The sequence below is a fragment of the Physeter macrocephalus genome, chromosome 12 (genome assembly GCF_002837175.3).
Source record: "Physeter macrocephalus isolate SW-GA chromosome 12, ASM283717v5, whole genome shotgun sequence".
Lineage (NCBI taxonomy): Eukaryota > Metazoa > Chordata > Mammalia > Artiodactyla > Physeteridae > Physeter > Physeter macrocephalus.
The window spans coordinates 11,173,798-11,187,527 of record NC_041225.1 but is presented as its reverse complement, the minus strand read 5'-3'; the positions used below and the strand labels follow the sequence as shown (position 1 = coordinate 11,187,527).

Genomic DNA, 13,730 nt, shown 5'->3' with positions numbered 1-13,730 from the left:
CATAGGCATCAATAGTCAATGGTGCAGTAAGGCACAATTTTTCCAATGACCTTCAAGATTTGCACTGATCACCACTGTCTGGCTTGTGTTCCCTCGGGCCAGTGGCTTACATCTGTCAAATGGCTGGCTTGGGTTGGAAGAACAGGCTCTTGCAGGACAACCGAGAAGATTGAGATCGAAGCCTCAGTCACAGTGCCTTCAGCACTCTGAACTCGCTAGCTAAGCTAATCAGCACAGACACTTTGGTTTAAGCTCCTAAAAGAGGGCCATGTTGTTTTGTTTTTTAATTGAAAATATCTTCTAAAAACAGAAGAGAAATACTCTCAGTTGCTTGTCATTCTTTCAGCTCAGTTTATATTTATCTCATCTCTTGTGAAGGATAGCATTCAAGAATTCAGTTTTTAACAATTTGAATTATCGTTCTTTTCTGTTTGTTTTAAAAGAAGCTGACTCATTTCAGTTTGCTCTGTCATTGTTGTTTTTTTAATCTGTGAGGGTGTATAGATCCCAAACAATTCAATCTTCTTCATACTGCATTTATTTTAGGTATCCTGGATAAGAAATATTTAAGCACATCAAAGTTCTTTCCTCTTTTCCTCCCAGGTTTCCGATATCATTTTCTTACTCAGATGAATTATACTCTCAGATGAATACCTAACTCTCAGTTAGGTAGCATATAACTGATAATTAGCACTTTAGACTTTATATTTCATTGAAAGGATGTCTTGATTTACTGATTTGGGGAAAATGTGACTTTAATAAATGGTTATATGACTTAGCTGTTCCATCACTTGGTCAGTTCATTATTTTTCTGGAATGGGTTGGTAATAATAAAAGATAATCTAGGTTGATTATCTTTTTTGGTGACACTGCATGTGGAATGACACTACAAAAGGAAACATGGGGCTTCCTTGGTGGCGCAGTGGTTGAGGGTCCGCCTGCCGATGCAGGGGACACGGGTTCGTGCCCCTGTCAGGGAAGATCCCACATGCCGCGGAGCGGCTAGGCCCGTGAGCCATGGCCGTTGAGCCTGCGCGTCTGGAGCCTGTGCTCCGCAATGGGAGAGGCCACAACAGTGAGAGGCCCACCTACCGCAAAAAAAAAAAAAAAAATTTACTGAAGTATGTTAATACAGGTTCCTGTTTGGCTGAAAAGAGTTACTAGCTGTTTTAAAATTTATTTTTTACTCCTATACAGTAGTTTTGTTCAGGGAGGTTCTAAGTTATTTATTCCTCTCTTGACACTATGCTAAAGGCGAAATACTTGGCAAGCCATCTTATCCTTTATTTTGTATTGGTGAAGAGCTTTTATTTGTGTTTACTCATAAAGAAAGCTAGTGAGGCTACTAAAGAAATAATTAAATGCTGTTGAATTTTGTTTTTGTCAGTTACTCATCTTCACTTTTAATGATTTTATACAATTTGCATATATATTTTTAGGTTGGTCTATGATTTTTTTTTTTTTGGCCATGCCATGCAGCATGCAGGATCTTAGTTCCCCGACCGGGGATCGAACCCATGCTCCCTGCAGTGGAAGCGTAGAGTCTTAACCACTGGACCTCTGGGGAAGTCCCTGTGGTCTATGATTTTGAAAGTAGAAACTCGCTGTTATAATGAAATATTGAGAGATGCAGAAAAATATTATAGCTCTACACTCCTTTTATATGGAGTTATGTTATATGATTTAGCTTCCATGTTGTTGTATGGGGATTAACAGTATTAAAAGGGAAATGACAGATGTCCTGATTAGTAATAAAACCCACCTCTAAAAAATAGACGAAAGTGTGTGGGTTTTTTCTTACACCAGTGTAATACATGTGGAAGGGAGTAAGCAATAACCTGAGGCCCAGTTTTTCTTTGTAAGTTTAACTGGACTGCACAAGACCGACATCAGAAAATATGGCAACTTAGCATCTCACACTGTCCAACTCAGTTCCTTCCAGTGCTGTGCTGGAGCCAGCTCAAACTGCTTCATGAAGGGCGATTGTTAACATCCCTTCCCAACTCCACAGTTAGAGATGTCACGTTGGTAACTTGAAATCAGCCATGTGGGAGTATTTACACCAAGAAAATAAGTAAATGATAGAAATCAGAGCTTCTGTTTTCTTCTAGACAGCTAGTTGTTAAACATTTACCAGCAAACCACTGGTTTCATCCATTCATCCAACCATCTCACAAATATTTATTGAAATCTAATGTGTGCCAGCTGAACCTGTGATAAGGGCAAAAAAGACGAATAACCTACAGTCTGTGCCATAAGACAGCTTACAGCTTGGTTTACTAAAATGTGTGGGCCAGTAAAAAATCTTAGCATAGATTACCTTTTCCACCTGAGTTAGATGGTCTGTGATGGTGCTACCATCTTGAGAGATCCTAAAGAACTATTCGACAATAAAGTAGAAACCAGGAAAATTAGTACTTGGAAAACCTAGTAGTTTTTTTTTCTGGAAAAAGTGTATTTTTAAATACACTGAACTGGAAGTCTTTGTGTATGACTGGGGTCAAGAACACTGATGTGCAGTTGCATAGCCAGGTACTAGTTATGCTAATGTTTGTCAGAAAACATCCCAGATGACAGGTTGCTGGGGAAGGGACTTTCATTATAACGGAAATCGGAAACTTGGAGCCTTTAGAGAACCTATATAATCAGAAGTAAGAGAGTGAGTTAGTAAACCATAAAAAGCTGAAATAGTTTAATTCAACATAAATATTTAATAAGTGCCCAACTGACTTAGGCACCGTACTAGCTGCAGGGAATACAGTAGTGAGCAAGCATAGGGATGCTGGGTAGAGAGGCAGATACCCTGGGAAGGGGGATGGAAAGATTGCTTCACTGCTAGCCTGTGTTGCCAGGTCTGATCCAGACTTGAGACTTGGAACTCAGGCTGTACTTTCATCTAGTTTTTTCTAGTCTCTGAAAATATTACCCACAGAGAATGCAACATCCTTCGTGAACTGCAGAGGAATATGTTTCCCCTTTCAACTGCAGAGTGAATGCCATTCAGAATCACTGTGCATGCTTTGGTATGTGAGCTGTAACTTGGAAACTCTTACCGATGTGACACAGTAGTCATAGACTTAGAGTATTTTCTTGTGCCATGTGACAAGCCAGATGAGTTATCTTGTTAACACATTTTTAGCGGTTGTTTAATTTGGCCTCCACGAAATTTAATTTATGCTAAACCTTCAGTTGAATAATATAACTATATAGGACATTGGACAAAGCAATTTCTAATTGCGTAAATATAACTAAAGAGTCAAATAAAATGCTTTCATGCACTGCCTAAGGGATTTTTCATTTTTGTGTGGTTCTCTTAGGAATTATTAAACTCTTCAAAGCAGATGTTGGAATAGCTTGCTGAATAAATAAGGCCCTGGGGTTAAACATTGTCATGTACCTGCCTCAGAGATATTTACCACCTCTCTTCACACACTTTTGTTGTCTGTCCTATAACCAGGGGTGCCTGGAACAACCCCCTCATTCCTTCTTCCTTTCCTAGCATTGAATGACTGTGCAGTGATCAGGATATTCACTGAAAGATGCCCCTAGAATGAGGGCCAAATCCTATATTGATTAAAGCAACTGCTTGATTAACCCCTTGACACAGTGTCATTATGAATACAGACCTGAAGTGTTTGGGTTATTTGCAGCCTTGATCAGGAAATAGGAGTGAAAGGGGAGTTATTTTAAGAAACAGGGCAAAGACCAGGGAGTATAGCGATGTGATTTTACAGAGATTTCTTAATCCTTCTGAGTAATCTGAAAAATAAGTTCAAGATTTCTTTGGTTACTTGATGGAAAAAACTACCATATTGAGTCTTCAGTGGTAGGAAAAAAAAAAAGAAGAGAAGAGAAAAGCCTGCCTTGCTTCATCTCCCTTATTCTTCAGATAAAATTTATAAAGTACTTTTAGACAATGGAAAAATGTGGAAGCTAGGAGCTTACTGGGTAATGTAACCTGTGTGAACCTCCTCAGAAAGCGCTTTCACCTACTAAGACCGTGTCCTCAGATTGCTCTCCTCCTGGTTACCTCAACCGTCTGAGCATTTTAATAACATGTGCCTCCTTCATTAAGGCCATTTATTTTCACTTAAAAGTACTATCAGAACCATTTGTTCAATGCCCTAAATTGTATATTTGTGTATGTATTTATTAAGCATCGAAGTTATGTTACAAAGTGTGACATGCCTGTGTGTGTCTCTGTAGGTATGAGGATGATAGTATCAATGATATATGGCAAAGGTTATTGGACAGTAATCTGTTGGCACATAAAGTGAACTTTAAGTCACTTGTCACCACCATGCACGTTCTCTCCTCCTGCTGCCCTTGAAATTTGTTAGACTTCCCAGCGGAGAGACCAGAGGTGAGGTATTTGCACGAACTCTTGCCTCTCCCAGGCACTCGTTGCACACACTCACCTGGGATTTCACTTCCTGGAGGCTTTGTGAACGTGAAAATGGCCCTTCCTCCTAGAGAGTTTAGAGGCCCCCAGAGTACTGTGCTGTAATTTTGAATTAAATAGTATCAGTAATATAGAATTCATGAAAATAAACTTGGCCTGTATACCCTGGGCTTAAAATAAATCAAACAGATGGGTTCATGAAGACATAGGACACTTTTGGCTTTCCTTTAAGTTCCCATTTCGTTATTTTTGTTTTTAATATATACTTTTTGTTTGTTTTTTACTGGTATCTCTATTAATTAAAATCAGGAAGATAAGGAATAAAGGGAAAAGGTATTAACAATTAGAAAGTCTGAGAAAAGTCATTGCATATTTTGAAGGTTAATCTACATTTAAAAAGAATTTTTTTTCTTCTCCCAATCCTGTTTAAAAACTATTTGAAAATTTGAAGTTAGAAGTTCAAGAATGTAGAATTTATTAATGGTAATTTTTTAATATGTTAGAACCTTTCGTGATTGTTAAGAAAAATGCCATAGTAGTAGTATATTGATTTAGTCAAGCATAGTTTAATAGAAAACATGTGTTTGACTCTTGGCTCCATAATTACACTTTTAAAAAAGTGAAATTTGAACTCGTTGAACCCACATGTGGTAATTTTTAGTAAGCTTTAGTTGGGTTATGTAAAATTTTCTTTTCAGAGCAGAGAAATGACTCCAAGGGCCATTTTCTTACTGTGTAAGTTAATTCTAGAGGATAAGCCACACGGAGGAGAATGTGGCTAGCTTTTTAATATGGTTTTGACTCCCCCTCTGCATAACTACCACAGAGTGTGAGAGTTTAATGTACTATATTCAGTGTTTTAAATCTTTTCCAGTTGGACAGTTGCTCCTTTTACAAGAATTGCAGTGATAATATGATGACATAGTAAACAAGACCTAGGAACAGAATATGTTTTGCAAAAAAAGTAAAGTTATAGATGTAAATGGTTGGTTTGACTCCATTTTAGGTCATTAAAGTATTTGTTTTTCTTTTTGGGGGAATAGGTTATAGCAAATGACAGAAGTCCTTTGGTGGGTAAAATCCACTGGGAGAAAATGGTGAAAAAGGTGTCAAGATTTGGAATACGTACAGGCACGTTTAACTGTTCCAGTGACCCCAGGTAAGTTGATTAGACAATTCGTAGAATTTGAGTTCTGACCAGAATTTTTTTAATGTGATAAAGACAGTGGTATTAGAAGCCTGTTTAAACTGAAAGTTAATTAGCATGTTTAGCACATTGTTAGTTGCACAGGTATTTGATTAATAGTTTTGATAACTGGCAGTTATTTACTTTCTCTCTGAGATCTCTTTTTGTCTGGTTCTTCTATGTTGTTTCTAGCGGGGGTGACTCTTTAGAGTATGTCTTCGGTCTTTTTTGTTTCAATTTTACTTCCCAAAGAGACTTCAGTACATTGATGGCTTTAGGTGACACCTTTCTGCTGATCTAAATCTTCCTTCATAATTCGGACCTCTAGTTTGCATTTTGACACTCATTTCCATTTGCCACACGAGTACCCCAGATGGACTCTGTTCCCTAAACCTGGTGTTCAAATTCATATTCATCTTTTTCTTTAGTAAACCATGTCCCCTTTCTACCTTTTCTTTTTCTGTCCTTTACTATTTTTTTTTTCCATTTTCTCAGACAAAAATCTTTGCAGGCATTTTTGTTTTTCTTTTTGTCATCATCTGCAGTATTTAGTCTGTCACATTATTTCTTGTTTCATTATTCCATTGTTTCTTCTTTGAAATGCGTTTTATTTCAATTTCTGGTTCCTCCAAGTTATGACTTGAATTCATTAGTTCATTTAATTATCCATTCAGTAAACATTTAATAAAAGATTAGCTGGACTTCCCTGGTGGCACAATGGTTAAGAATCCGCCTGCCAGTGCAGGGCACCACATGTTCGAGCCCTGGTCCGGGAAGATCCCACATGCTGCGGAGCAACTAAGCCCGTGCGCCGCAACTACTGAGCCCGCATGCCACAACTACGGAAGCCCGTGTGCCTAGAGCCCATGCTCCGCAACAAGAGAAGCCACTGCAGTGAGAAGCCCGCACACTGCAACGAAGAGTAGCCCCCGCTCAACGCAACTAGAGAAAGCCCGCGCGCAAACAAAGACCCAATACAGCCAAATATAAATAAATAAATTTATTTAAAAGAAAAAGATTAGCACGTACGGCATGTTCTGTTCAGTGCTAAGGACGGGGCATATGATATGTATGGAGAAGCCCCCACGTTAGGTAGTTTCTAATGTAGGTAGATACACCTGGCTTACCTATGTCCGTTATATGTGGTCACAATGGGAGACCCATTCGCTGCAGAAAACCCTCCTCCACCACTGCTTCACCTCAGATTCTCCTGCCCTTCTCCTTCAGCCTTACGTTTGCTTCGATTTTCCTCACTGTCCTTGTTTTGCTCACTTGTAGTGTAGGCTGAGATGTGTGGTAGGAGGACTCCTTAAAAGTTGGGGATGAGAAGGGAACTTGTTGTGTCTCCTGACTCACATTTAGTCTCCTCATTTACCCACAAAGCTCCCATTTTCATCTTCACTACAGAACCTTGATCATATTCTAATGCCTTTGGCGGAAATGTCCAAGATAGCGTAAGTGTTCATGTTCTTATGAAAAGGAAATCATTCTTAATTCTGTCTTGTGTTTACCAAAGACAATGGCATTTGGTCTTATTCCATCATTCTCAGATGGTCTAAGTGAAAGATCTTTTTCCCTCCCACTGGTGATTGCAATACCAGAATTAATGATAGTTCTGATGTTTTGATTTTTTTTTCAGATAATGCCAAAAGTCAGTATTAACATCACTAATTTATTGAAAAATATTCAGAACTTATTTTTTTTAATAAACTAAATAATACATTTTAAACACTAACTTATAAATACATTAGAAAATATCAAGTAAGTACAAAAATATAAAGGTCAAACACATTTCAGTCTAACATAAGTTCTTAAATAACAATAGAGAATTCAAAACGAAACTAAGCACGACATAAAGTGAAGATGATCTATTCAGCACGAAAAACTGAAGGAAATAGTAGAATTGATTTTTAATGTAATTTTGTAAAGCAAAATGCATCAGAAGTGTCATAATTGAGTCCAGTGGACTTTAGTGCAAATTTTTCTAGCTTTTCTTTTGAAAAGCCCTTTTTGATTCTGTACCAGCTGAGGAACGGTGAAGAGATACATGTAATCTACCTCCAAGTTTTCTCTAAATCCTTCATCTTCGTCTTCAAATAATCCCACCTCTTATTTATGATGGAAGAGACCTTTTTTGAGCAACTTTTTGTTTTTTTGTTGACTGCAGCTATAATTTTTTGTTATTAAAGAAGCACTTTTACGTCATCTTCCTTAGTTTCATCACAAAGATGAAGATCTTGATGCAGAGTTACTTATATCAGTTTCAGTATTGTCATGTTCGATTCCTTTTATTTGGAAAGTCTTCCAGCTAGAGTAAGAACTATTCTTGTCATAGATGCTGTGCTTAGTCAGGGTCATTTTTTTTCTTTTTTTTGAGGATTATGGAGATGCAGAAGAACAAAATAGGGAGATAATAGGAAAGCATGTTTAGAATGTCAATGCAGGGTGTAACTGGGCAAAGAATAGTGTTATTCAGCAAGCAAGCATTTTAATATGTTGAATAATTCAGTCATCATCTTGATCTCAGATTTTTAAAAACAGCAAAACTCTCTACTCTGCTGCCTATGTTGCTTGCTTTGACTGTAGTTCCTTCTCTTGGGTGGCTTCCAGGACAGCCTCCTCTGATGTGCTGGCCCCATTGTATAGTAGTATTTTCCTGACCTGTTTTGCTCCCCGTAAGAACATTCAGGACCTCCACTGTGTACGGTATCTGACTCTGTCTATGGCAGCAGTTTTCATTTCTTTCCCACACAGCCATCTTGCCTGGCCCCAGTTCCTCTAATTCCCCAACCCAGTGATCTATCTCAGGGGCCTTGCCCCTGTCAGATCTATTCTCTACTCTTTTTCTCCCTCCACCTTTGCAGAAAGAAGGAAGTGACGTGGGATATGTATCGGGAGGTTGGAGAGGCGGGGCAGAGATAGTAAAGAGTGGGATGGCACTGGAATTACAGGAGCTGAGTGATGATGGGCCAGGAGGGCTTATGGTGAAAGAATCAGGGATGCGTGCCCATGGGGTAAGCCGGGAAAAGAAAGTAGAGGGAAGATTGGTGAGCAGGACAGGAAGGCCGAGGAGACCGATGACCTTGTCTGAAGAAACAGCATTTTATGAACAGAATACCAAGGTTTCTTTTTAAATATAGTATGCCTTATCAGAAACTGAAGTGCCAAAACTCACTAGCCATGTTTTTGTTTGTTTGTTTTAATCATTTTTAGTCTTCAAATTCTCTAAGAGATCTCAAAAGGTTTACATTAAGAACTAGAGGATATTTTCGTGGTGTCATCATTGAACTTATTCAGACCTTTAAAAAGGTTTTTTAAATTGGCAGTAAAAAGTTTTTATATTGATATGAACAGTCTTTTCTGTCTAACAGTGGGGTTTTAAAATTAATATGGTATACTTTATTTGTGTGTTGGATTTCAAGTCTGGAAAACATGATTTAATTTGAAAGATATATGATGACATACAAAATTTTATTGTCCTGGGTACTGTTAAATTCTTGGGAAATGATAAACCTTAAAACTGTCACTTAGTTCTAAACTGAAAAGAAAGTACATAGTACATTTGTTTTCTTCCATGAAGAAATGTATGCACTAAGATAAGACTTTGCTTGTTTTACACAGTAAAATTCTCTGTTTGAAAGACTTTCATTTAATTTATGACACAAATCAGAAGCCAAATATTCTCTGAGGTGGTTATAGAAAGATGAACAGGATGACCAAGAGTAGAAATGTGTCATCACAAGTATCCTATGCAATTAAAAAAGTAAAGCTAGTTAGATATTTAAGATGTGAATAAGGCAACTATCTATATGTAGTTGACTTGTTTTGGGGGAAGGGTGGTGGAAATAGCATTCATGTCAATGAACTATTATTTTGCATTGGGCAAATACACTGTTACAGAATAGAAGATATTTTATTTTGTCGGAGTGTATAATTCTTAACCCGTTTCATTTAAAGCAATATTGACATTAATGGTATCTATCTTGTTAAGGAAGTAAATCAACTCAACAAGAAGCTGAGTCGTAGTCTCTGTTCCTGAGTCACCCAGATAGTTTCCCAGAGTCGTTACTAACCTTGTCTTTGCGACATAACATGTTGTCTGCACTTATCTTAAATTATATCATGAAATTCCTGAGATAAAATTAATTGTATTATCATCATAAAACCATATGCCACGTACGTCAAGACTTCTATCTTAATCTGATCATATAAATGTATAATATGCTTATTTAATTTAATAAAATATAATCCATACTTTCTAAGTAAAGCATGACATTTATGATTTTTACATCAGTATTCTGAATAGCAAAATTAAAAATTAAACGTTTATTACCATCCACTTACAAATCTGTAGTGAACAAAATGTATCCACGTGGTAGATTTTCTTTTTTCCAACTTTACTGAGGTAAATTTATATATTGTAAAACTCCACGTGGTAGGTTTTTAGAAAAAAACTTTTTTTTTTATAAAGGAAATTGTTTCTCTGATTCTCTCTCCAAATACCCCTCTTCATGGTCCTCATTAAAGAGATGAGAGAGTACAGAAAAATATAGGACTTGCTCTTTTCTAGGTGAGCTTTCGAGCAGATTACTTTATGACAGTGCTTGTGTGTGTCAGGCATTGTGGTGGGTGCTTGGGTTAATAAGGGGGTACAGCATGGCTCCTACCCTCAGGAGCTGAGCATTCAAGTCAGGGACTCAGCATATAAGATAATCCATTTCCTTCTCTCTTCTTTGCCCACCTGAATCTAACCATCCTTCGAGAGCTAGTTCAATTCCCAAACTTTTCATGAAATCTGCACCAGCCCAAACTCCCAATGATACTCCTTTTTTTTTGAACTTCCTTTACATTATTTAGTAATAGAATATATACAGTTTTATACTTTTGTCTCCTTAATAGGATTTTAAATTCTTTGTGAACAGGAATTATTTTCCTATTATCTTTAGGATCTTATTAGCACATAATGCATTAGTAGTTTCATAGTAGATGCTGGAAGTACTTGCCGATTCTCTTGACTCTAAGGCTTTTCAAGCTACACTTTTCTTAAAAAAAAAAGAAAGAAAGAAAGAAAAGAAACATAGAGATACAAACGAAAAATATGATAAAAAGAGAGCTTGCTTTTCCTCTTATACAACTGCCAGGTATTGGTACTACTTTTGATTGTTTACAGGTAATTTGTTGTTGGGGAGAGGGTATCTTTCAAGTGCTAAGGAAATGTATCAGGGAAAAGACAAACTGCACAACAGTGAAGATAAGCTAGCTCATCTAGCGGCCTAGCTATTTACTACAGTCTCCTCTCTTATAGATACTGCAGGAGAAGAGGCTGGGTACGATCCACACTCATTATGTCTGTTCCACAAACAAGTACTTCTAAAGGGAAAGTCATGCTTAAAGAATACAGTGGGCGCAAGATTGAAGTAGAGCACATTTTTAAGTGGATAACTGCTCATGCAGCTTCACGGATCAAAACCATTTATAATGCTGAACGTTTGAAAGAAGAATGGAATAAAAGTGATCAATACTGGGTAAAAATATACCTATTTGCAAACCTTGACCAACCCCCAGCTTTCTTCTCTGCACTAAGCATAAAGTTTACTGGAAGAGTTGAGTTTATTTTTGTAAATGTGGAAAATTGGGACAACAAGAGTTATATGACAGATATTGGTGTATATAACATGCCATCATACATACTTAGAACTCCCGAAGGAATTTACAGGTATGGAAATCACACAGGCGAATTTATATCCCTTCAGGCCATGGATTCATTTTTGCGCTCAGTACAACCTGAAGTAAATGATTTGTTTGTTTTGAGCTTGGTTCTGGTTAATCTTATGGCTTGGATGGACTTATTTATTACACAAGGAGCTACCATAAAACGATTTGTGGTTCTTATAAGCACTTTAGGGACATATAATTCTCTATTAATTATTTCCTGGCTACCTGTGTTGGGCTTTTTACAGCTCCCTTACTTAGATAGCTTTTATGAGTATAGCTTAAAATTGTTGAGATATTCCAATACAACCACGCTGGCTTCATGGGTCAGGGCAGACTGGATGTTTTATTCTTCACACCCAGCCTTGTTTCTTAGTACATACCTTGGACATGGTTTACTAGTCGATTACTTTGAGAAGAAGAGACGGCGCAACAGCAACAATGATGAAGTCAATGCCAATAACTTAGAGTGGTTATCAAGTCTGTGGGACTGGTACACCAGCTACCTCTTCCACCCGATTGCTTCTTTTCAGAACTTTCCTGTAGAATCTGATTGGGACGAAGACCCTGACTTGTTCTTGGAGCGATTAGCTTTCCCTGACCTTTGGCTTCACCCTCTGATACCAACTGATTATATAAAAAACTTGCCAGTGTGGCGATTTAAATGTCTTGGAGTCCAGTCTGAAGAGGAAGTGTTGGAAGGTTCTCAAGATACTGAAAATGACTCAGACAGTGAGAGCATAGACACTTTTAGCAGTGAGAAGGAAGTATTTGAAGATAAACAAAGCGTAGTTCGCAATTCTCCAGGAAGAGCAAGTCAGTGTGATCCTGAAGCTTGCTCATGTGCCAATAAATATTGTCAGACCAGCCCTTATGAAAGGAAGGGGCGGTCATATGGATCATATAGCACTAATGAAGACATGGAACCTGATTGGTTAACTTGGCCTGCTGACGTGCTGCACTGTACCGAATGTGTTGTTTGCCTAGAGAATTTTGAAAATGGATGTTTGCTAATGGGGTTGCCTTGTGGTCATGTGTTCCATCAGAATTGCATTGTGATGTGGTTGGCTGGGGGCCGACACTGTTGCCCTGTTTGCCGGTGGCCTTCTTATAAAAAAAAGCAGCCATATGCACAACACCAGCCCTTGTCAAATGATGTCCCATCTTAACCATGTGCAATTTGTCCTTTATAAGCTTTGCGTATCTTACAGCTTGCCTTTATAATGTTAGTCACAATGTTTTTGTGGTTTGACATTTAATTTAATGTTAGTGCAGTGACAGGAAATATACATTTTGCTAATGTTGATGACAATTATTTGGTTGCCTTGTGTGTCAATATGAATGCATACTTAAATGTAAAAATTTTTATTTACAACATTGGAAATTCAGAAGTTAATGTTTTTTTGTAAGCACAAAAGAAGTATGATAGAAATTTATCCTAGCAAGACTTTACAGGGTAGGATCAAATTCTAATGGAATTGAGGCGGTTTCTTATCCTAAATGTTTCCTCCCTTTTTACAATCTGTGTCCAGCACCTCTTGGTTAAATAATGTATGCTCTGAGACATGAAATTAAAACAGACCTGTGAAATAAATTCTTTTAAAACCAGAAGATTACAGCTTTTTATAATTGTTTTTGATAAGGTGGCTGAGTGCTGTAAGTGTTTTGCTGGTTTGTTAATTTCACAGGTAAGTCAAATACGATTCTTGACTCATGTGGGGGAAAAAACAAGACAAATTATGTTGCTGACACTAGCCAGAGGTGATGTTAGTCCACCTTGGTTAGCTTTGATGGGAAGGAATTTCATGGTGGGCTTTTTTTAAAGTATTAAATCATTTATAAGTATATTCATGTAAATAAAATCAACTATAGTATATTGGCCACACATAGATTACTTTATATATTTTTCCTGACTTTTTATTTTGAAAAAATTTTTAACTATAGAAAAGTTGGAAACATAGTACAATGAACATTCATTTCTCTGTCTAATTCACCAGGTGTTTATATTTTGTTGTATTTGCTTTATCTTCTCTATGTCTATAATCTTTTTTCCTTTCTCTCTCTTTTTTTTTTGCTGATCCCTTTTAAAGTAAATTTCAGTCATCATGATGCTTCTTTGCCACTAAAATGTATCACCGTGTAACTCCTAAGAACAAGGACATTTTTTATATAACCACCACACCATTATCACACCCAGGAAATTTAACATTGATTTAATAATATCTAATATACAATTCGTACTCCCCAGTTGCTCCCAAAACATTCTATATCTTTATATGTTTCTGTTTTGTTTTTATTGGGAACTCAGATAAAGTTTATGATTGGGTTTGGTCTCCTTTGTTTCATTCTTTTTTTTTTTTTTTTTTTCCCCGGTACGCGGGCCTCTCACCGCTGCGGCCTCTCCCGTTGCGGAGCACAGGCTCCGGACGC

The 13,730-nt window shown here is 37.3% G+C and overlaps 1 protein-coding gene across 5 annotated transcripts in view; it reads left to right on the top strand.

Annotated features, from left to right (window-relative positions):
* The window catches only part of RNF103 (ring finger protein 103), a 41,042-nt gene that overhangs the window by 4,903 nt on the left and 22,409 nt on the right, over positions 1 to 13,730 (top strand). For 2 of the 5 annotated variants that reach the window (XM_028496569.2, XM_028496568.2), the window contains exon 3: positions 5,446 to 5,561. In XM_028496569.2, coding sequence (XP_028352370.1) covers positions 5,446 to 5,561 — 116 coding nt within the window. Of the gene's footprint in view, positions 1 to 5; positions 902 to 4,206; positions 4,364 to 5,445; positions 5,562 to 10,893; positions 12,912 to 13,730 lie in introns of those variants that run through there. The other 3 variants (XR_448669.3, XM_007120756.3, XM_007120758.3) reach the window with 3 other exon arrangements.